Genomic DNA, 25,715 nt, shown 5'->3' on the forward strand with positions numbered 1-25,715 from the left:
TATATTCACACACAAACTGCTATATGTACCTCTATTGTTGTAGGTGCTCTTGAATTGATGAAGGATGATGACAATATTACTCACATGGGTTTATATTCACACACAAACTGCTATATGTACCTCTATTGTTGTAGGTGCTCTTGAATTGATGAAGGATGATGACAATATTACTCACATGGGTTTATATTCACACACAAACTGCTATATGTACCTCTATTGTTGTAGGTGCTCTTGACTTGATGAAGGATGATGACAATATTACTCACATGGGTTTATATTCACACACAAACTGCTATATGTACCTCTATTGTTGTAGGTGCTCTTGACTTGATGAAGGATGATGACAATATTACTCACATGGGTTTATATTCACACACAAACTGCTATATGTACCTCTATTGTTGTAGGTGCTCTTGACTTGATGAAGGATGATGACAATATTACTCACATGGGTTTATATTCACACACAAACTGCTATATGTACCTCTATTGTTGTAGGTGCTCTTGACTTGATGAAGGATGATGACAATATTACTCACATGGGTTTATATTCACACACAAACTGCTATATGTACCTCTATTGTTGTAGGTGCTCTTGACTTGATGAAGGATGATGACAATATTACTCACATGGGTTTATATTCACACACAAACTGCTATATGTACCTCTATTGTTGTAGGTGCTCTTGACTTGATGAAGGATGATGACAATATTACTCACATGGGTTTATATTCACACACAAACTGCTATATGTACCTCTATTGTTGTAGGTGCTCTTGACTTGATGAAGGATGATGACAATATTACTCACATGGGTTTATATTCACACACAAACTGCTATATGTACCTCTATTGTTGTAGGTGCTCTTGACTTGATGAAGGATGATGACAATATTACTCACATGGGTTTATATTCACACACATACTGCTATATCTACCTCTATTGTTGTAGGTGCTCTTGACTTGATGAAGGATGATGACAATATCACTCACATGGGTTGGGTATACAAAAGAAGCGAAGATATTAAAGTTGGAAAAAAATTAAATGACTCAGTGAAAGGAAAAATTCGCAACTTTTCTCAAAGACTACAAGGCGATAAATGTGAGTTGTTAATTTGTTTTTATTTTTATAGAATCTTTTTTTTGGTTCGATTTAGGTACATGTATGTTCCAAGGGCAAGGCATCCAGAGTTAATGTTAATGTTAATAGCAAGTTGATGGCTTTTTTGTAAAATGTCAGTTATCCAGAATTTCAAAATTCCTGCAGAAGCTAGTGTGGAAGCCAGTAAATTCTATCAAATAAATGACAAAGGAATAAAACTATGGGATATACCAAACTTGTTTCCATGGAAAATGGGTGTAATTCATTTATTTGAGGTTGAAATACTATCTTTCTTGGAATTTACAACATCCAGTTATAAAGAATGATAAATGTGTTAGCCATGATCATATTTTTGCAACTAGGGACTGTACTTTATCAATGTGAGTAAGAGCAGTTGCCAATCAATCCCAGGGGCAGGGTCTGTGGTGCTGCATAGACAGTTACTGTGATGAACAGTGATATAATAGGGGTGAAAATAAATCCAGAGTGACCAGTTTGTATGGTACATGTGGTTAAAAGATGTAATAATTTTATTACAAATTCTCCAACACTATCTTTTATGGGTCAGGAACACTTCTTGCTTTGTTTGGGGTCCGGTCAAACTCTGGGGGCTGCCATGTTTGTTTCTATTATTATGTTTAATCGTTCCATATTTGGAATTCCCATTTCCTAATATAGTACGTAGAATGAAAATACCCAGTACAATACTGCAAAATTATGGCACGCTGTAACTTATATCGTTACAGTGACAGATGTATAATAATAACTGTTCAATGAAAACAGAGCAACTCGGACAAAAAAATATACAGTTTGAACTACAATTCTATTCGCACACAACTCACATTCACCATAGAGGTCGCAATTCAGTGAAACACTTCACGGAACAAATTAATCATGTTACAAATAGTTAATATATTGGTTTTTTTTTACCTTTTTCTTTTTTTCATTTACAGGGAAAAATTTTTACGTTATTATTCATAAAGCATGTATATATATTTACTTCAGTGAAAAAAGCAAAAAACCTAAACACACATTCAGTTTGAACGGCTATAAAAGGTACGTCAAGGTTCAAGATAATGTTTGTGTTTTTCTCTTCATGCATAATATATCACATTTGCATTGGGACTAACATTTGCATACTAATTAGCTAATTTGCATATTTTCATTACATTACTGTAAAATACTTTATTTTAGCTGCAATTAATTCTCACTGAAAAAACTTTTTGGGTGCCTTGTATGTAATATATTTTCACTGATTTTTGATGAGTATAATGTAAAATATAGGAAAAATGGTATATTCACTGGATTTTAGTTTCACTGAATCATCTCTTCAGTGAAAATAAATTCCAGGCGAAAATAAAGTACTTTACAGTATGATAACAGTTGCATGACTGTGAGTTCTTGGAGTAACAACTAATGCCGCAATAACTATAGTATACAAACAAATTTCATTTATTTCATACTTAACTAGACAACTGGTTTTTTACATGCTTCATTGCTATTGAGTACTAAGAAGTTTTTTGTGTAAGTCAAAATTTGTTTTATGTCACAATTTGTTTTATGTCACAATTTGTTTTATGTCACAATTTGTTTTATGTTTTAGTTTTACGACATCTGTGATAAACAATTTGTTTATTTATGATAGTAATACAAGTAGCATGGTAAAAAACAAAAAAAATAACATTCTGAAAAAGCAACTTTTTTTCTCCCTTTTCCTGTAATTCCAGTCACCGTTTAGTGGTTTGTGCCTTGAATTTCAAATGCTTTGCTACTTGCATGCTACAATACATAATGATTTTAACCAGTTGTATATAACGTAGCATTTTGTTTGGATTGTTGAAAATGTCTATTTGACAATTTCCAATAGTCACTCGCTTTACTTATAAAATGCTCCTTGTCTTCAAATTATTAGTTTTTGGCGAAATCTGTATTTAGTCCGTATTTTAGGGGATCTCCTTACTAATTATAATTTCCAGATTCTGATCGCTGAGATGAATTGTTTTTATTTATGACTTGTTCATGGATGTTACAAAATTAAAAAAGACACAGTATTTAGTCATTTTTGCTCATAATGTTTTTATAGTAGACTTTTGGTTTCTTTATTCCAGAGTGATGCGAGCTGAGGATGTCTCATCGCCGTATGCTAAATCTTATGTCTTTAAACTTATTCACTTCAGTCCAGACAAAAGGACTTGGTATTTTGCTACAGCGTCAGAAAGGGAGATGCAGGTATGAAAGCTGTGACTGCAAAAATTAGAAATTTATTGTGGATAACCAATCCTGAATTGTTTCTTTTTTCAATTCTTTGTATTCTGAGTGCCAAAGTTAAGACTCAAGATAATTTTACTCATATTTTTGTCTAAAATTGTTTTTGCTTCATTCTAAATTATCAAAGAAATTATAAAAAAAATACATCAAGGAGGCAAAACGTTGTACCAAATTTTGACGAGAAATAATAATTTGAACATTTGAACAAAGATTTTAACACTTTTAACAGGATGGTAAATTTTATTGTTTTCAGTACTAGATAAATAATAAGGCCAAAAAAAAAATTGTTCTGTTGCCCTCAGCAACTGACCGAAAAATATGCAATATCAGGTCGCGTTTTTTTTTATTAATAGGCCCAAATATTAAAAACTTACCATTTTAAGCAGTTTTCCTCTAAAACGATCCTGGACCGTTGTATTCCCAGGGTCCCAGGGAATAAGTGGCAACTTTGAACCTTGGGTTGATCTGTATTTCTCTGACATGTTCCGAATACTATGAAGTCTGAAGAGCAAACGCGTCTTTTGCATTGATTCCCATATACCTCGGCTATTTACGATACCCTTAGTTTTCACGAGTTTGAAAAAAAAAAAAATCCGACCGACCGACCCAATTTTTTCAATTTTCCGACTTGAGGGCAACATACTGTGGAATACTTTATTTTCGCTAGAATAAATTTTCGCTGAAAAGGTTTTTTGGGTGTTTTGTATGGAATTTATTTTCACTGATTTTTGACGAGTTTAATGTGAAATATAGGAAAAAAAGTATAATCACTGGATTTTATTTTCACGGAATCATCCCTTCAGCGAAAATAAATTCCAAGTGAAAATAAAGTATTCTACAGTAAGTTTTTTTTTTTTTTTTGGCCTAATGCAAGTTGTATGGATGCATCAATGCATACTTCATTGTTGTGTCTAATATGTGGTATTTGCATGATGACCTCTTACTATCATATATAAAACTTGATTTTAACTGAAAACTTATAATTAGACAAAGCAGTTTGTTGAGATTGTACCTCAAAATTATAATGTTAACTCTAAGTTTTTAATTTGTCTACATTCATTGTTCTCTGTAGTTGTGGATGGCTACAATCAAATCAGAATTGGAGAAGATGTCAAACAATGGACATGTTTCACATTTGTAAGTTAAATTTGTTAATACTGTTGTTCATACTCTACATTCATACTCAGCAAATCAGAATATGATTTATCTTAAATTAAAAAATTTCCATTTGCCAGGCACACAGCATGCAGTGTTTGTTAGATGACAAATCAGAACCACTACTGTAATACGCATGTACAGTGATTGTTATTTTACGTACCAAAACAACCAATGCATTTAATTGTTTCTTTAATCTTATTACCACCAGTTCTCTCTTTTCATCGCTATTCACAAAATAGTCCCATTTATAGTCTGCACTTTTCTTCAAAAGATTGGGACAAAAATAGCCAAATTTTTTTGAGTAAAAACTGAAAATTTATCCAAATTTTGCTGTTGGCTCCAAAATTAGGATACATTTCCAGAAAGATTGAAGAAAATAAAAATTAATACAGAAAAACTTGGGTGAGAAAAGTCTGGTGGTGAAATGGTTACACAGATGTGTGCTACAAGAAAGTATTTTTAGTCCCCGTTCAGGCGCAGCCTGAAAAGGGGACTACTAATTCAGGTTATGTCCATAATTCCGTCTCCAACATTTTCTCAGAAATTCTACAGCAGATATCAGTGAAACTTGGCAGGTTGATGAACATGTCCCCTCCGAGTATGCACGTAATTTTTTTTCCAGATCTGAAAATCCCAAGTGGGTCTTTTTCACGATTTTATCAAAAATTGCCTCTCCCGGCAACATTGACAAAACGTCTGCGCATGCTCAGAATAAATTAATTACAGTAAAATACTTTATTTTTGGTTGCAAATTTTTTTTGCTATTTTCGCTGAAGGAATGTTTCAGTTAAAATAAAATCCAGCGAATATACCCTTTTCTTATATTTTACAGTCAACTTGTCAAAAATCAATGAAAATAAATTCAATACAAAACACCCAGAAAAAGTCTTTTCAGCGAATGATAATTCCAGCTGAAATAAAATATTTTACAGTAGATTAGATCTGTGAGTAAGGCTGCTGTTATTACGGCACGTGATTTCTCCATTGCGTGCAATTTATTATAGTACTGTTTATACATGTATTCTGTTTGGCTCAGTGGTCTCATTCACTCGTTACTAGAAGAACTAGTAACTTTATTTGATTTCAAGAACTTCAAGAAGGCGGCATAAGAGACGTGTTTGCAAAGGTAAGTTTTCCAGTTTATTGGGGTACGATTGGTGTACATTTCGTGACGTACGGACGTGAATATTATGATGATTGCCAGCTTTATATTCTTGTGAAAAACCAAAAAAAGCAAACAATTGTCTCTAATCTACGAAACTAGTTTGTGAATTGTATACCCTGTCAAATTATTGTACACGAACGATTAATTCACGAGGACATAGTTTTCAAGTACCGGTAAATCGTTTTCCGGTCTTTTGCTTGTGTAGCGATTTCCGAAATATTCACAACTCGGGGGGGGGGGGGGGGGGAGAATTTCCCTGTGTCGATCAATTTATTCATTATATAATAGCAGGTTGCCTATGATTATATTTGTATTTTTTATGTTGTGAGCATTGAACTGTTAGTTGCAATGAAGATTTTGGCGATCTTGTGCGATTCAACATGGCGGATGTACAGTGACAACACGTGTATGGACGGTCGGTCGAGCAGTCTGCAACGGACCACAGTCTGTGAACGGACCGTGAAATCGCCCGTTTTTTCAGCAGTTTTTTTTTTTAATGTTTTGGATATTTCATTCACTCCTGATGCCTAAAAGAGTCTAATTTATATTTTACCGTAGTCATTGACACCTATTCAAGAGTATCATGTTTATTGTGAATAGCACGAATGGGTAAGCTTCGTTTCGACAATGGGCTGTTATTTCTGTGAACAATGTTAAATTATTCTTTGAATGCTCAGTTTATTTTTTTGAAAACAACTAATTTTTCGATTTAAAAAAAATCATGCCGTTTTCCTCGTCAAAATCAAAGCATAAAGATCTTGCTAAACATCGGTGAATCCCCTGTTGCGTTCACCACGAGGTCACTGAGCCGTCATTAACATATTTAAATGACCACGTGTACTGAAATAACATGGCGGATATCGCATCGCATCGCATTTACATTCGACCGAAATCATTCGTTTACGATGAAACTAAGTTGAATATTACTTCCAATTCATAAAAATTCAACGAATTATTTTTTTGTGCGTATTATAATCATTACTGAATAATAATAAACAATTGCAATACTTCGAAAACAAGTAAGTTATTCACTTGCGAAACACAGAATGACCAGATTGTGCTACCGTGATCATTTGCTACCGGTACTAACAACTAAGCAATGTATTCGTGTTTGTATTTATTTGAAACTTCTTTTAGAAAATACTTTACTTTTCGTAAACTTTACTGAATTTTTGGGGGGATTCAATTCCAACATTTCGCGATGCCAAACCAAAGGCCTTTCACTCTTTGAGTGTGACACCTAAACCAGAAGTTTTATGGTGTATAAACTGGCACTAAATGAAAAAGCCGTTGAACCTTATTCAAATTTATAAGTACATGTTATTATGTATTTAATTATGAAAACTGACTAAATTAAATGTTATCTTATTTTTAATTTGAACAGAATTATGATTTATATCGGTAATGACGTTTTCATCCAATATTAATAGTGCAATTGTTAAAATGCCTACCTACACATTTATTGTTTTTGTTTCTGTTGCCCTGAAATAGACATTTGTAAAAAAAAAAAAATTTTAAAATCATGCTTGATTCAAATTCAAAAAAAAAAGATGTAGCCATGTAGCCCCTTCCTGTTATCTGTTTCCAACTTCTTCCAGAGTAAAACTGGTGAAGCCATGTAATTGCCATACAATCATAAACTGTGGGAAAACTTATATGTTATTGAAAATCTTTATTTTGTTGTCTGTGAATTAATATAATATTTGAAATGGTGTAATGGTGCAAAATATTCTCAAGCAATTGGTTTTCTGGTGGCACTACACTGTGCATTTATGCATGATCTCAGCTTACTAAGTGATGATGGTGGTTGAAATGGAAAACTGAATACAAAAATCCAGTAACATCTCAAACGAATTTCCGTCTGCTGTGAATGCATGTTTCGTTACATCAAATAAATAACCCAATTTTATTGAATGTATCCAAAAACATGGTACCAATGATCTGAAATTTCAGGAGTGCTCGCTGAAGGTTTATCAATCTTGCTTATTGTCTTGTTCTTTACCAATCCTGCATTTCAGTTACTAGAATTTATACTAAAAAAAAATAGTTTCTGTTTTTCTTCTAATAATTCGGCCACTCTCAAAAACAAATATTTTTCCATGGTCGAAATGCAAGAAGAATACAAAACTACTGTGATTGCATAGCGATACCAGTAGGGCCATTGTCAATTAGTTCGCCTGATCAACACAGCGTTATACATAGGGCTGATATTGAATCACGGAGAGTAAAATCTTGTGATACTAATCTCTAGAACCGCTCAGATTGGTACATACCGGTATGTCTTATGAACCCACATGTGTATATCTTTAACAATACTCATTTTAAACTTTTTTTTTGTTACAGTGGTGCTGTGAACTGCTTCAATTTTGCAAGGCAATTTTTTCTGGGTTCCTACAACATGGAGTGTCAGGGACTTTATTGAAATTTCATAGAATCCTGAATATATCTAGAAGTGAAAATTAAATGGTTTACAGTATTTTATACCCATTAATAATGATGAAATGCAATAATATCACTGCACTAAAAAGACTTCAAACAATTATTGTTACTTCTCCATTGAAGGTTATGAGCAGACCAACCTTTACTGGCTTCCTTAATGTACATGTACTTGCTCTGAAAACATAGCTTTTACAATTGTTTAAATTAACAGATGTTGTTCTATGTACAATGAATACATTTTAAATAATAAACCTTACTGTATTAATAAAAAATTGTATTTGACAACATGAGAATGATTCTGATGCCCAGTGGTGATGTTGAAACAAACCCAGGTCCTGGTAATATACTAAGACCTGATTAACAAAGAAGTCATGTACATCAAGGTTCACTCAGATTTATGAATGCAGTTTCTTGAGCAAGTATACATGTATGACAAATAGTTTTGTTGCACTTGTGTACTCTGAGATTCTGAACATGGGTCAGTGGAAGTTTTTAGTTGTCAGTACAAAACTAGATTATGGGAAATCACTTTATGATGAGTTGTACCCACATAGAGTACATATTCATTCACCTGTTTGCAGATGTTCCTTGTACTACTTTATAATCAAATAACGGGGACTGTGACATTTCATGTCTTGTTCAGTTCATGATAAATCGTAGTCCAATGTATCTATTAAATATGCAGTAACAAACAACAATACTAACGATTACATGTTCTCATCCATATTGCAAATTACTGTTGAACTGAATAAACTCAGTCCTGTTAATCTTGAATATCATATGACGTGCATCAACATCATGCAAAATGTAAAAGAATGCCTTAGTTTGGCAGTCAACTTAAACATAATGAACTCATGGGTGATTCTACTGAAAAGTTGAATACTTGACCTTGGTAAAATAGTGACTGTAAAACATACACTCAATCAGAGTTGGCACTGTGTAGGTAGCCATGGACATAAAACATACACTCAATCAGAGTTGACACTGTGTATGTAGCCATGGATATAAAACATACACTCAATCAGAGTTGGCACTGTGTAGGTAGCCATGGACATAAAACAGCACTCAATCAGAGTTGACACTGTGTAGGTAGCCATGGACATAAAACAACACTCAATCAGAGTTGACACTGTGTAGGTAGCCATGGACATAAAACATACACTCAATCAGAGTTGGCACTGTGTAGGTAGCCATGGACATAAAACATACACTCAATCAGAGTTGACACTGTGTAGGTAGCCATGGACATAAAACAACACTCAATCAGAGTTGACACTGTGTAGGTAGCCATGGACATAAAACATACACTCAATCAGAGTTGGCACTGTGTAGGTAGCCATGGACATAAAACATACACTCAATCAGAGTTGACACTGTGTAGGTAGCCATGGACATAAAACAACACTCAATCAGAGTTGGCACTGTGTAGGTAGCCATGGACATAAAACATACACTCAATCAGAGTTGGCACTGTGTATGTAGCCATGGATATAAAACAGCACTCAATCAGAGTTGACACTGTGTAGGTAGCCAAGGACATAAAACATACATTCAATCAGAGTTGGCACTGTGTATGTAGCCATGGATATAAAACAACACTCAATCAGAGTTGGCACTGTGTATGTAGCCATGGACATAAAACATACACTCAATCAGAGTTGGCACTGCATGTGTAGGTAGCCATGGACATAAAACATACACTCAATCAGAGTTGGCACTGTGTAGGTAGCCATGGACATAAAACATACACTCAATCAGAGTTGGCACTGTGTAGGTAGCCATGGACATAAAACATACACTCAATCAGAGTTGGCACTGTGTAGGTAGCCATGGACATAAAACATACACTCAATCAGAGTTGGCACTGTGTAGGTAGCCATGGACATAAAACAACACTCAATCAGAGTTGGCACTGTGTATGTAGCCATGGACATAAAACAGCACTCAATCAGAGTTGACACTGTGTAGGTAGCCAAGGACATAAAACATACACTCAATCAGAGTTGGTACTGTGTAGGTAGCCATGGACATAAAACATACACTCAATCAGAGTTGGCACTGTGTAGGTAGCCATGGACATAAAACATACACTCAATCAGAGTTGGCACTGTGTAGGTAGCCAAGGACATAAAACATACACTCAATCAGAGTTGGCACTGTGTAGGTAGCCATGGACATAAAACAGCACTCAATCAGAGTTGGTACTGTGTAGGTAGCCATGGACATAAAACATACACTCAATCAGAGTTGGCACTGTGTAGGTAGCCATGGACATAAAACATACACTCAATCAGAGTTGGCACTGTGTAGGTAGCCATGGACATAAAACATACACTCAATCAGAGTTGGCACTGTGTAGGTAGCCATGGACATAAAACATACACTCAATCAGAGTTGGCACTGTGTAGGTAGCCATGGACATAAAACAACACTCAATCAGAGTTGGCACTGTGTATGTAGCCATGGACATAAAACAGCACTCAATCAGAGTTGACACTGTGTAGGTAGCCAAGGACATAAAACATACACTCAATCAGAGTTGGTACTGTGTAGGTAGCCATGGACATAAAACATACACTCAATCAGAGTTGGCACTGTGTAGGTAGCCAAGGACATAAAACATATACTCAATCAGAGTTGGCACTGTGTAGGTAGCCATGGACATAAAACAGCACTCAATCAGAGTTGGTACTGTGTAGGTAGCCATGGACATAAAACATACACTCAATCAGAGTTGGCACTGTGTAGGTAGCCAAGGACATAAAACAACACTCAATCAGAGTTGGCACTGTGTAGGTAGCCATGGACATAAAACATACACTCAATCAGAGTTGGCACTGTGTAGGTAGCCATGGACATAAAACATACACTCAATCAGAGTTGGCACTGTGTAGGTTAATTGCCATGGACATAAAACAACACTCAATCAGAGTTGGCACTGTGTAGGTAGCCATGGACATAAAACAGCACTCAATCAGAGTTGGTACTGTGTAGGTAGCCATGGACATAAAACATACACTCAATCAGAGTTGACACTGTGTAGGTAGCCATGGACATAAAACATACACTCAATCAGAGTTGGCACTGTGTAGGTAGCCATGGACATAAAACAACACTCAATCAGAGTTGGCACTGTGTATGTAGCCATGGATATAAAACATACACTCAATCAGAGTTGGCACTGTGTAGGTAGCCAAGGACATAAAACATACACTCAATCAGAGTTGGCACTGTGTAGGTAGCCATGGACATAAAACAACACTCAATCAGAGTTGGCACTGTGTAGGTAGCCAAGGACATAAAACATACACTCAATCAGAGTTGGCACTGTGTAGGTAGCCATGGACATAAAACAACACTCAATCAGAGTTGGCACTGTATAGGTAGCCATGGACATAAAAAATACACTCAATCAGAGTTGGCACTGTGTATGTAGCCATGGATATAAAACATACACTCAATCAGAGTTGGCACTGTGTAGGTAGCCAAGGACATAAAACATACACTCAATCAGAGTTGGCACTGTGTAGGTAGCCATGGACATAAAACAACACTCAATCAGAGTTGGCACTGTGTAGGTAGCCATGGACATAAAACATACACTCAATCAGAGTTGACACTGTGTAGGTAGCCATGGACATAAAACAACACTCAATCAGAGTTGGTACTGTGTAGGTAGCCATGGACATAAAACATACACTCAATCAGAGTTGGCACTGTGTATGTTAATAGCCATGGACATAAAACATACACTCAATCAGAGTTGGCACTGTGTAGGTAGCCAAGGACATAAAACATACACTCAATCAGAGTTGGCACTGTGTAGGTAGCCATGGACATAAAACAGCACTCAATCAGAGTTGGCACTGTGTAGGTAGCCATGGACATAAAACATACACTCAATCAGAGTTGACACTGTGTAGGTAGCCATGGACATAAAACATACACTCAATCAGAGTTGGCACTGCATGTGTAGGTAGCCATGGACATAAAACATACACTCAATCAGAGTTGACACTGTGTAGGTAGCCATGGACATAAAACAACACTCAATCAGAGTTGGCACTGTGTAGGTTAATTGCCATGGTCATAAAACATACACTCAATCAGAGTTGACACTGTGTAGGTAGCCATGGACATAAAACATACACTCAATCAGAGTTGGCACTGCATGTGTAGGTAGCCATGGACATAAAACATACACTCAATCAGAGTTGGCACTGTGTAGGTAGCCATGGACATAAAACGACACTCAGAGTTGGTACTGTGTAGGTAGCCATGGACATAAAACAACACTCAATCAGAGTTGGCACTGTGTAGGTTAATTGCCATGGACATAAAACATACACTCAATCAGAGTTGACACTGTGTAGGTAGCCATGGACATAAAACATACACTCAATCAGAGTTGGCACTGCATGTGTAGGTAGCCATGGACATAAAACATACACTCAATCAGAGTTGGCACTGTGTAGGTAGCCATGGACATAAAACATACACTCAATCAGAGTTTGCACTGCATGTGTAGGTAGCCATGGACATAAAACATACACTCAATCAGAGTTGGCACTGAGTAGGTAGCCATGGACATAAAACATACACTCAATCAGAGTTGGCACTGTGTAGGTAGCCATGGACATAAAACAGCACTCAATCAGAGTTGGCACTGTGTAGGTAGCCATGGACATAAAACATACACTCAATCAGAGTTGGCACTGTGTAGGTAGCCATGGACATAAAACGACACTCAGAGTTGGTACTGTGTAGGTAGCCATGGACAAAAAACAACACTCAATCAGAGTTGGCACTGTGTAGGTTAATAGCCATGGACATAAAACATACACTCAATCAGAGTTGGCACTGTGTAGGTAGCCATGGACATAAAACATACACTCAATCAGAGTTGGCACTGCATGTGTAGGTAGCCATGGACATAAAACATACACTCAATCAGAGTTGGCACTGTGTAGGTAGCCATGGACATAAAACATACACTCAATCAGAGTTGACACTGTGTAGGTAGCCAAGGACATAAAACATACACTCAATCAGAGTTGACACTGTGTAGGTAGCCATGGACATAAAACAACACTCAATCAGAGTTGGCACTGTGTAGGTAGCCATGGACATAAAACATACACTCAATCAGAGTTGGCACTGTGTAGGTAGCCAAGGACATAAAACATACACTCAATCAGAGTTGACACTGTGTAGGTAGCCATGGACATAAAACATACACTCAATCAGAGTTGGCACTGTGTAGGTAGCCATGGACATAAAACATACACTCAATCAGAGTTGGCACTGTGTAGGTAGCCATGGACATAAAACATACACTCAATCAGAGTTGGCACTGTGTAGGTAGCCAAGGACATAAAACATACACTCAATCAGAGTTGGCACTGTGTAGGTAGCCATGGACATAAAACAACACTCAATCAGAGTTGGCACTGTGTAGGTAGCCATGGACATAAAACATACACTCAATCAGAGTTGGCACTGTGTAGGTAGCCAAGGACATAAAACATACACTCAATCAGAGTTGACACTGTGTAGGTAGCCATGGACATAAAACAACACTCAATCAGAGTTGGCACTGTGTAGGTTAATTGCCATGGACATAAAACATACACTCAATCAGAGTTGACACTGTGTAGGTAGCCATGGACATAAAACAACACTCAATCAGAGTTGGCACTGTGTAGGTAGCCATGGACATAAAACAACACTCAATCAGAGTTGGCACTGTGTAGGTAGCCATGGACATAAAACATACACTCAATCAGAGTTGGCACTGTGTAGGTAGCCAAGGACATAAAACAGCACTCAATCAGAGTTGGCACTGTGTAGGTAGCCATGGACGTAAAACAACACTCAATCAGAGTTGGCACTGTGTAGGTAGCCATGGACATAAAACATACACTCAATCAGAGTTGGTACTGTGTAGGTAGCCATGGACATAAAACATACACTCAATCAGAGTTGGCACTGTGTAGGTAGCCATGGACATAAAACATACACTCAATCAGAGTTGGCACTGTGTAGGTTAATTGCCATGGACATAAAACATACACTCAATCAGAGTTGACACTGTGTAGGTAGCCATGGACATAAAACATACACTCAATCAGAGTTGGCACTGCATGTGTAGGTAGCCATGGACGTAAAACATACACTCAATCAGAGTTGGCACTGTGTAGGTAGCCATGGACATAAAACATACACTCAATCAGAGTTGGCACTGTGTAGGTAGCCATGGACATAAAACATACACTCAATCAGAGTTGGCACTGCATGTGTAGGTAGCCATGGACATAAAACATACACTCAATCAGAGTTGGCACTGTGTAGGTAGCCATGGACATAAAACAGCACTCAATCAGAGTTGGCACTGTGTAGGTAGCCATGGACGTAAAACAACACTCAATCAGAGTTTGCACTGTGTAGGTAGCCATGGACATAAAACATACACTCAATCAGAGTTGGCACTGTGTAGGTAGCCATGGACATAAAACATACACTCAATCAGAGTTGGCACTGTGTAGGTAGCCATGGACATAAAACATACACTCAATCAGAGTTGGCACTGTGTAGGTAGCCATGGACATAAAACAACACTCAATCAGAGTTGGCACTGTGTATGTAGCCATGGACATAAAACAGCACTCAATCAGAGTTGACACTGTGTAGGTAGCCAAGGACATAAAACATACACTCAATCAGAGTTGGTACTGTGTAGGTAGCCATGGACATAAAACATACACTCAATCAGAGTTGGCACTGTGTAGGTAGCCATGGACATAAAACATACACTCAATCAGAGTTGGCACTGTGTAGGTAGCCAAGGACATAAAACATACACTCAATCAGAGTTGGCACTGTGTAGGTAGCCATGGACATAAAACAGCACTCAATCAGAGTTGGTACTGTGTAGGTAGCCATGGACATAAAACATACACTCAATCAGAGTTGACACTGTGTATGTAGCCAAGGACATAAAACAACACTCAATCAGAGTTGGCACTGTGTAGGTAGCCATGGACATAAAACATACACTCAATCAGAGTTGGCACTGTGTAGGTAGCCATGGACATAAAACAACACTCAATCAGAGTTGGCACTGTGTAGGTAGCCATGGACATAAAACATACACTCAATCAGAGTTGACACTGTGTAGGTTAATTGCCATGGACATAAAACAACACTCAATCAGAGTTGGCACTGTGTAGGTAGCCATGGACATAAAACATACACTCAATCAGAGTTGACACTGTGTAGGTTAATTGCCATGGACATAAAACATACACTCAATCAGAGTTGACACTGTGTATGTAGCCAAGGACATAAAACAACACTCAATCAGAGTTGGCACTGTGTAGGTAGCCATGGACATAAAACATACACTCAATCAGAGTTGGCACTGTGTAGGTAGCCATGGACATAAAACAACACTCAATCAGAGTTGGCACTGTGTAGGTAGCCAAGGACATAAAACAACACTCAATCAGAGTTGGCACTGTGTAGGTTAATTGCCATGGACATAAAACAACACTCAATCAGAGTTGGCACTGTGTAGGTAGCCATGGACATAAAACAGCACTCAATCAGAGTTGGTACTGTGTAGGTAGCCATGGACATAAAACATACACTCAATCAGAGTTGACACTGTGTAGGTAGCCATGGACATAAAACATACACTCAATCAGAGTTGGCACTGTGTAGGTAGCCATGGACATAAAACAACACTCAATCAGAGTTGGCACTGTGTATGTAGCCATGGATATAAAACATACACTCAATCAGAGTTGGCACTGTGTAGGTAGCCAAGGACATAAAACATACACTCAATCAGAGTTGGCACTGTGTAGGTAGCCATGGACATAAAACAACACTCAATCAGAGTTGGCACTGTGTAGGTAGCCAAGGACATAAAACATACACTCAATCAGAGTTGGCACTGTGTAGGTAGCCATGGACATAAAACAACACTCAATCAGAGTTGGCACTGTATAGGTAGCCATGGACATAAAACATACACTCAATCAGAGTTGGCACTGTGTATGTAGCCATGGATATAAAACATACACTCAATCAGAGTTGGCACTGTGTAGGTAGCCAAGGACATAAAACATACACTCAATCAGAGTTGGCACTGTGTAGGTAGCCATGGACATAAAACAACACTCAATCAGAGTTGGCACTGTGTAGGTAGCCATGGACATAAAACATACACTCAATCAGAGTTGACACTGTGTAGGTAGCCATGGACATAAAACAACACTCAATCAGAGTTGGTACTGTGTAGGTAGCCATGGACATAAAACATACACTCAATCAGAGTTGGCACTGTGTATGTTAATAGCCATGGACATAAAACATACACTCAATCAGAGTTGGCACTGTGTAGGTAGCCAAGGACATAAAACATACACTCAATCAGAGTTGGCACTGTGTAGGTAGCCATGGACATAAAACAGCACTCAATCAGAGTTGGCACTGTGTAGGTAGCCATGGACATAAAACATACGCTCAATCAGAGTTGACACTGTGTAGGTAGCCATGGACATAAAACATACACTCAATCAGAGTTGGCACTGCATGTGTAGGTAGCCATGGACATAAAACATACACTCAATCAGAGTTGACACTGTGTAGGTAGCCATGGACATAAAACAACACTCAATCAGAGTTGGCACTGTGTAGGTTAATTGCCATGGACATAAAACATACACTCAATCAGAGTTGACACTGTGTAGGTAGCCATGGACATAAAACATACACTCAATCAGAGTTGGCACTGCATGTGTAGGTAGCCATGGACATAAAACATACACTCAATCAGAGTTGGCACTGTGTAGGTAGCCATGGACATAAAACGACACTCAGAGTTGGTACTGTGTAGGTAGCCATGGACATAAAACAACACTCAATCAGAGTTGGCACTGTGTAGGTTAATTGCCATGGACATAAAACATACACTCAATCAGAGTTGACACTGTGTAGGTAGCCATGGACATAAAACATACACTCAATCAGAGTTGGCACTGCATGTGTAGGTAGCCATGGACATAAAACATACACTCAATCAGAGTTGGCACTGTGTAGGTAGCCATGGACATAAAACATACACTCAATCAGAGTTGGCACTGCATGTGTAGGTAGCCATGGACATAAAACATACACTCAATCAGAGTTGGCACTGAGTAGGTAGCCATGGACATAAAACATACACTCAATCAGAGTTGGCACTGTGTAGGTAGCCATGGACATAAAACAGCACTCAATCAGAGTTGGCACTGTGTAGGTAGCCATGGACATAAAACATACACTCAATCAGAGTTGGCACTGTGTAGGTAGCCATGGACATAAAACGACACTCAGAGTTGGTACTGTGTAGGTAGCCATGGACATAAAACAACACTCAATCAGAGTTGGCACTGTGTAGGTTAATAGCCATGGACATAAAACATACACTCAATCAGAGTTGGCACTGTGTAGGTAGCCATGGACATAAAACATACACTCAATCAGAGTTGACACTGTGTAGGTAGCCAAGGACATAAAACATACACTCAATCAGAGTTGACACTGTGTAGGTAGCCATGGACATAAAACAACACTCAATCAGAGTTGGCACTGTGTAGGTAGCCATGGACATAAAACATACACTCAATCAGAGTTGGCACTGTGTAGGTAGCCATGGACATAAAACATACACTCAATCAGAGTTGGCACTGTGTAGGTAGCCATGGACATAAAACATACACTCAATCAGAGTTGGCACTGTGTAGGTAGCCAAGGACATAAAACATACACTCAATCAGAGTTGGCACTGTGTAGGTAGCCATGGACATAAAACAGCACTCAATCAGAGTTGGTACTGTGTAGGTAGCCATGGACATAAAACATACACTCAATCAGAGTTGACACTGTGTATGTAGCCAAGGACATAAAACAACACTCAATCAGAGTTGGCACTGTGTAGGTAGCCATGGACATAAAACATACACTCAATCAGAGTTGGCACTGTGTAGGTAGCCATGGACATAAAACAACACTCAATCAGAGTTGGCACTGTGTAGGTAGCCATGGACATAAAACATACACTCAATCAGAGTTGACACTGTGTAGGTTAATTGCCATGGACATAAAACAACACTCAATCAGAGTTGGCACTGTGTAGGTAGCCATGGACATAAAACATACACTCAATCAGAGTTGACACTGTGTAGGTTAATTGCCATGGACATAAAACATACACTCAATCAGAGTTGACACTGTGTATGTAGCCAAGGACATAAAACAACACTCAATCAGAGTTGGCACTGTGTAGGTAGCCATGGACATAAAACATACACTCAATCAGAGTTGGCACTGTGTAGGTAGCCATGGACATAAAACAACACTCAATCAGAGTTGGCACTGTGTAGGTAGCCAAGGACATAAAACAACACTCAATCAGAGTTGGCACTGTGTAGGTTAATTGCCATGGACATAAAACAACACTCAATCAGAGTTGGCACTGTGTAGGTAGCCATGGACATAAAACAGCACTCAATCAGAGTTGGTACTGTGTAGGTAGCCATGGACATAAAACATACACTCAATCAGAGTTGACACTGTGTAGGTAGCCATGGACATAAAACATACACTCAATCAGAGTTGGCACTGTGTAGGTAGCCATGGACATAAAACAACACTCAATCAGAGTTGGCACTGTGTATGTAGCCATGGATATAAAACATACACTCAATCAGAGTTGGCACTGTGTAGGTAGCCAAGGACATAAAACATACACTCAATCAGAGTTGGCACTGTGTAGGTAGCCATGGACATAAAACAACACTCAATCAGAGTTGGCACTGTGTAGGTAGCCAAGGACATAAAACATACACTCAATCAGAGTTGGCACTGTGTAGGTAGCCATGGACATAAAACAACACTCAATCAGAGTTGGCACTGTATAGGTAGCCATGGACATAAAACATACACTCAATCAGAGTTGGCACTGTGTATGTAGCCATGGATATAAAACATACACTCAATCAGAGTTGGCACTGTGTAGGTAGCCAAGGACATAAAACATACACTCAATCAGAGTTGGCACTGTGTAGGTAGCCATGGACATAAAACAACACTCAATCAGAGTTGGCACTGTGTAGGTAGCCATGGACATAAAACATACACTCAATCAGAGTTGACACTGTGTAGGTAGCCATGGACATAAAACAACACTCAATCAGAGTTGGTACTGTGTAGGTAGCCATGGACATAAAACATACACTCAATCAGAGTTGGCACTGTGTATGTTAATAGCCATGGACATAAAACATACACTCAATCAGAGTTGGCACTGTGTAGGTAGCCAAGGACATAAAACATACACTCAATCAGAGTTGGCACTGTGTAGGTAGCCATGGACATAAAACAGCACTCAATCAGAGTTGGCACTGTGTAGGTAGCCATGGACATAAAACATACGCTCAATCAGAGTTGACACTGTGTAGGTAGCCATGGACATAAAACATACACTCAATCAGAGTTGGCACTGCATGTGTAGGTAGCCATGGACATAAAACATACACTCAATCAGAGTTGACACTGTGTAGGTAGCCATGGACATAAAACAACACTCAATCAGAGTTGGCACTGTGTAGGTTAATTGCCATGGACATAAAACATACACTCAATCAGAGTTGACACTGTGTAGGTAGCCATGGACATAAAACATACACTCAATCAGAGTTGGCACTGCATGTGTAGGTAGCCATGGACATAAAACATACACTCAATCAGAGTTGGCACTGTGTAGGTAGCCATGGACATAAAACGACACTCAGAGTTGGTACTGTGTAGGTAGCCATGGACATAAAACAACACTCAATCAGAGTTGGCACTGTGTAGGTTAATTGCCATGGACATAAAACATACACTCAATCAGAGTTGACACTGTGTAGGTAGCCATGGACATAAAACATACACTCAATCAGAGTTGGCACTGCATGTGTAGGTAGCCATGGACATAAAACATACACTCAATCAGAGTTGGCACTGTGTAGGTAGCCATGGACATAAAACATACACTCAATCAGAGTTGGCACTGCATGTGTAGGTAGCCATGGACATAAAACATACACTCAATCAGAGTTGGCACTGAGTAGGTAGCCATGGACATAAAACATACACTCAATCAGAGTTGGCACTGTGTAGGTAGCCATGGACATAAAACAGCACTCAATCAGAGTTGGCACTGTGTAGGTAGCCATGGACATAAAACATACACTCAATCAGAGTTGGCACTGTGTAGGTAGCCATGGACATAAAACGACACTCAGAGTTGGTACTGTGTAGGTAGCCATGGACATAAAACAACACTCAATCAGAGTTGGCACTGTGTAGGTTAATAGCCATGGACATAAAACATACACTCAATCAGAGTTGGCACTGTGTAGGTAGCCATGGACATAAAACATACACTCAATCAGAGTTGACACTGTGTAGGTAGCCAAGGACATAAAACATACACTCAATCAGAGTTGACACTGTGTAGGTAGCCATGGACATAAAACAACACTCAATCAGAGTTGGCACTGTGTAGGTAGCCATGGACATAAAACATACACTCAATCAGAGTTGGCACTGTGTAGGTAGCCAAGGACATAAAACATACACTCAATCAGAGTTGACACTGTGTAGGTAGCCATGGACATAAAACATACACTCAATCAGAGTTGGCACTGTGTAGGTAGCCATGGACATAAAACATACACTCAATCAGAGTTGGCACTGTGTAGGTAGCCATGGACATAAAACATACACTCAATCAGAGTTGGCACTGTGTAGGTAGCCAAGAACATAAAACATACACTCAATCAGAGTTGGCACTGTGTAGGTAGCCATGGACATAAAACAACACTCAATCAGAGTTGGCACTGTGTAGGTAGCCATGGACATAAAACATACACTCAATCAGAGTTGGCACTGTGTAGGTAGCCAAGGACATAAAACATACACTCAATCAGAGTTGACACTGTGTAGGTAGCCATGGACATAAAACAACACTCAATCAGAGTTGGCACTGTGTAGGTTAATTGCCATGGACATAAAACATACACTCAATCAGAGTTGACACTGTGTAGGTAGCCATGGACATAAAACAACACTCAATCAGAGTTGGCACTGTGTAGGTAGCCATGGACATAAAACAACACTCAATCAGAGTTGGCACTGTGTAGGTAGCCATGGACATAAAACATACACTCAATCAGAGTTGGCACTGTGTAGGTAGCCAAGGACATAAAACAGCACTCAATCAGAGTTGGCACTGTGTAGGTAGCCATGGACGTAAAACAACACTCAATCAGAGTTGGCACTGTGTAGGTAGCCATGGACATAAAACATACACTCAATCAGAGTTGGTACTGTGTAGGTAGCCATGGACATAAAACAACACTCAATCAGAGTTGGCACTGTGTAGGTTAATTGCCATGGACATAAAACATACACTCAATCAGAGTTGACACTGTGTAGGTAGCCATGGACATAAAACATACACTCAATCAGAGTTGGCACTGCATGTGTAGGTAGCCATGGACGTAAAACATACACTCAATCAGAGTTGGCACTGTGTAGGTAGCCATGGACATAAAACATACACTCAATCAGAGTTGGCACTGTGTAGGTAGCCATGGACATAAAACATACACTCAATCAGAGTTGGCACTGCATGTGTAGGTAGCCATGGACATAAAACATACACTCAATCAGAGTTGGCACTGTGTAGGTAGCCATGGACATAAAACAGCACTCAATCAGAGTTGGCACTGTGTAGGTAGCCATGGACGTAAAACAACACTCAATCAGAGTTGGCACTGTGTAGGTAGCCATGGACATAAAACATACACTCAATCAGAGTTGGCACTGTGTAGGTAGCCATGGACATAAAACATACACTCAATCAGAGTTGACACTGTGTAGGTAGCCATGGACATAAAACAACACTCAATCAGAGTTGGCACTGTGTAGGTAGCCATGGACATAAAACAGCACTCAATCAGAGTTGACACTGTGTAGGTAGCCATGGACATAAAACATACACTCAATCAGAGTTGGCACTGTGTAGGTAGCCATGGACATAAAACGACACTCAATCAGAGTTGGTACTGTGTAGGTAGCCATGGACATAAAACATACATTCAATCAGAGTTGGTACTGTGTAGGTAGCCATGGACATAAAACAGCACTCAATCAGAGTTGGCACTGTGTAGGTAGCCATGGACATAAAACAACACTCAATCAGAGTTGGCACTGTGTAGATAGCCATGGACATAAAACATACACTCAATCAGAGTTGGCACTGTGTAGGTAGCCATGGACATAAAACAGCACTCAATCAGAGTTGGCACTGTGTAGGTAGCCATGGACATATAACATACGCTCAATCAGAGTTGACACTGTGTAGGTAGCCATGGACATAAAACATACACTCAATCAGAGTTGGCACTGCATGTGTAGGTAGCCATGGACATAAAACATACACTCAATCAGAGTTGGCACTGTGTAGGTTAATTGCCATGGACATAAAACATACACTCAATCAGAGTTGACACTGTGTAGGTAGCCATGGACATAAAACATACACTCAATCAGAGTTGGCACTGCATGTGTAGGTAGCCATGGACATAAAACATACACTCAATCAGAGTTGGCACTGTGTAGGTAGCCATGGACATAAAACGACACTCAGAGTTGGTACTGTGTAGGTAGCCATGGACATAAAACAACACTCAATCAGAGTTGGCACTGTGTAGGTTAATTGCCATGGACATAAAACATACACTCAATCAGAGTTGACACTGTGTAGGTAGCCATGGACATAAAACATACACTCAATCAGAGTTGGCACTGCATGTGTAGGTAGCCATGGACATAAAACATACACTCAATCAGAGTTGGCACTGTGTAGGTAGCCATGGACATAAAACATACACTCAATCAGAGTTGGCACTGCATGTGTAGGTAGCCATGGACATAAAACATACACTCAATCAGAGTTGGCACTGAGTAGGTAGCCATGGACATAAAACATACACTCAATCAGAGTTGGCACTGTGTAGGTAGCCATGGACATAAAACAGCACTCAATCAGAGTTGGCACTGTGTAGGTAGCCATGGACATAAAACATACACTCAATCAGAGTTGGCACTGTGTAGGTAGCCATGGACATAAAACGACACTCAGAGTTGGTACTGTGTAGGTAGCCATGGACATAAAACAACACTCAATCAGAGTTGGCACTGTGTAGGTTAATAGCCATGGACATAAAACATACACTCAATCAGAGTTGGCACTGTGTAGGTAGCCATGAACATAAAACATACACTCAATCAGAGTTGGCACTGCATGTGTAGGTAGCCATGGACATAAAACATACACTCAATCAGAGTTGGCACTGTGTAGGTAGCCATGGACATAAAACATACACTCAATCAGAGTTGACACTGTGTAGGTAGCCAAGGACATAAAACATACACTCAATCAGAGTTGACACTGTGTAGGTAGCCATGGACATAAAACAACACTCAATCAGAGTTGGCACTGTGTAGGTAGCCATGGACATAAAACATACACTCAATCAGAGTTGGCACTGTGTAGGTAGCCAAGGACATAAAACATACACTCAATCAGAGTTGACACTGTGTAGGTAGCCATGGACATAAAACATACACTCAATCAGAGTTGGCACTGTGTAGGTAGCCATGGACATAAAACATACACTCAATCAGAGTTGGCACTGTGTAGGTAGCCATGGACATAAAACATACACTCAATCAGAGTTGGCACTGTGTAGGTAGCCAAGGACATAAAACATACACTCAATCAGAGTTGGCACTGTGTAGGTAGCCATGGACATAAAACAACACTCAATCAGAGTTGGCACTGTGTAGGTAGCCATGGACATAAAACATACACTCAATCAGAGTTGGCACTGTGTAGGTAGCCAAGGACATAAAACATACACTCAATCAGAGTTGACACTGTGTAGGTAGCCATGGACATAAAACAACACTCAATCAGAGTTGGCACTGTGTAGGTTAATTGCCATGGACATAAAACATACACTCAATCAGAGTTGACACTGTGTAGGTAGCCATGGACATAAAACAACACTCAATCAGAGTTGGCACTGTGTAGGTAGCCATGGACATAAAACAACACTCAATCAGAGTTGGCACTGTGTAGGTAGCCATGGACATAAAACATACACTCAATCAGAGTTGGCACTGTGTAGGTAGCCAAGGACATAAAACAGCACTCAATCAGAGTTGGCACTGTGTAGGTAGCCATGGACGTAAAACAACACTCAATCAGAGTTGGCACTGTGTAGGTAGCCATGGACATAAAACATACACTCAATCAGAGTTGGCACTGCATGTGTAGGTAGCCATGGACGTAAAACATACACTCAATCAGAGTTGGCACTGTGTAGGTAGCCATGGACATAAAACATACACTCAATCAGAGTTGGCACTGTGTAGGTAGCCATGGACATAAAACATACACTCAATCAGAGTTGGCACTGCATGTGTAGGTAGCCATGGACATAAAACATACACTCAATCAGAGTTGGCACTGTGTAGGTAGCCATGGACATAAAACAGCACTCAATCAGAGTTGGCACTGTGTAGGTAGCCATGGACGTAAAACAACACTCAATCAGAGTTGGCACTGTGTAGGTAGCCATGGACATAAAACATACACTCAATCAGAGTTGGCACTGTGTAGGTAGCCATGGACATAAAACATACACTCAATCAGAGTTGACACTGTGTAGGTAGCCATGGACATAAAACAACACTCAATCAGAGTTGGCACTGTGTAGGTAGCCATGGACATAAAACAGCACTCAATCAGAGTTGACACTGTGTAGGTAGCCATGGACATAAAACATACACTCAATCAGAGTTGGCACTGTGTAGGTAGCCATGGACATAAAACGACACTCAATCAGAGTTGGTACTGTGTAGGTAGCCATGGACATAAAACATACATTCAATCAGAGTTGGTACTGTGTAGGTAGCCATGGACATAAAACAGCACTCAATCAGAGTTGGCACTGTGTAGGTAGCCATGGACATAAAACAACACTCAATCAGAGTTGGCACTGTGTAGGTAGCCATGGACATAAAACATACACTCAATCAGAGTTGGCACTGTGTAGGTAGCCATGGACATAAAACATACACTCAATCAGAGTTGGCACTGCATGTGTAGGTAGCCATGGACATAAAACAGCACTCAATCAGAGTTGGCACTGTGTAGGTAGCCATGGACATAAAACAACACTCAATCAGAGTTGGCACTGTGTAGGTAGCCATGGACATAAAACATACACTCAATCAGAGTTGGCACTGCATGTGTAGGTAGCCATGGACATAAAACATACACTCAATCAGAGTTGGCACTGTGTAGGTAGCCATGGACATAAAACAACACTCAATCAGAGTTGGCACTGTGTAGGTAGCCATGGACATAAAACAACACTCAATCAGAGTTGACACTGTGTAGGTAGCCATGGACA

General features: G+C 39.2%; 1 protein-coding gene across 2 annotated transcripts in view; it reads left to right on the forward strand.

Moving 5' to 3' along the window:
* LOC102808716 (uncharacterized) overlaps positions 1-25,715 on the forward strand; it is a 59,323-nt gene that overhangs the window by 18,757 nt on the left and 14,851 nt on the right. For both annotated transcript variants that reach the window (XR_014930695.1, XM_085504208.1), the window contains exons 3-6: positions 954-1,103; positions 2,057-2,159; positions 3,212-3,332; positions 4,444-4,508. Coding sequence is in view for 1 of the 2 variants with exons in the window: in XM_085504208.1 (XP_085360334.1) it covers positions 954-1,103; positions 2,057-2,159; positions 3,212-3,332; positions 4,444-4,508 (439 nt within the window). In the remaining variant the exon portion in view is untranslated. The remainder of the gene's footprint in view (positions 1-953; positions 1,104-2,056; positions 2,160-3,211; positions 3,333-4,443; positions 4,509-25,715) is intronic.

Source organism: Saccoglossus kowalevskii, chromosome 10 (assembly GCF_978046115.1).
Source record: "Saccoglossus kowalevskii chromosome 10, keSacKowa6.1, whole genome shotgun sequence".
Classification (NCBI taxonomy): domain Eukaryota; kingdom Metazoa; phylum Hemichordata; class Enteropneusta; family Harrimaniidae; genus Saccoglossus; species Saccoglossus kowalevskii.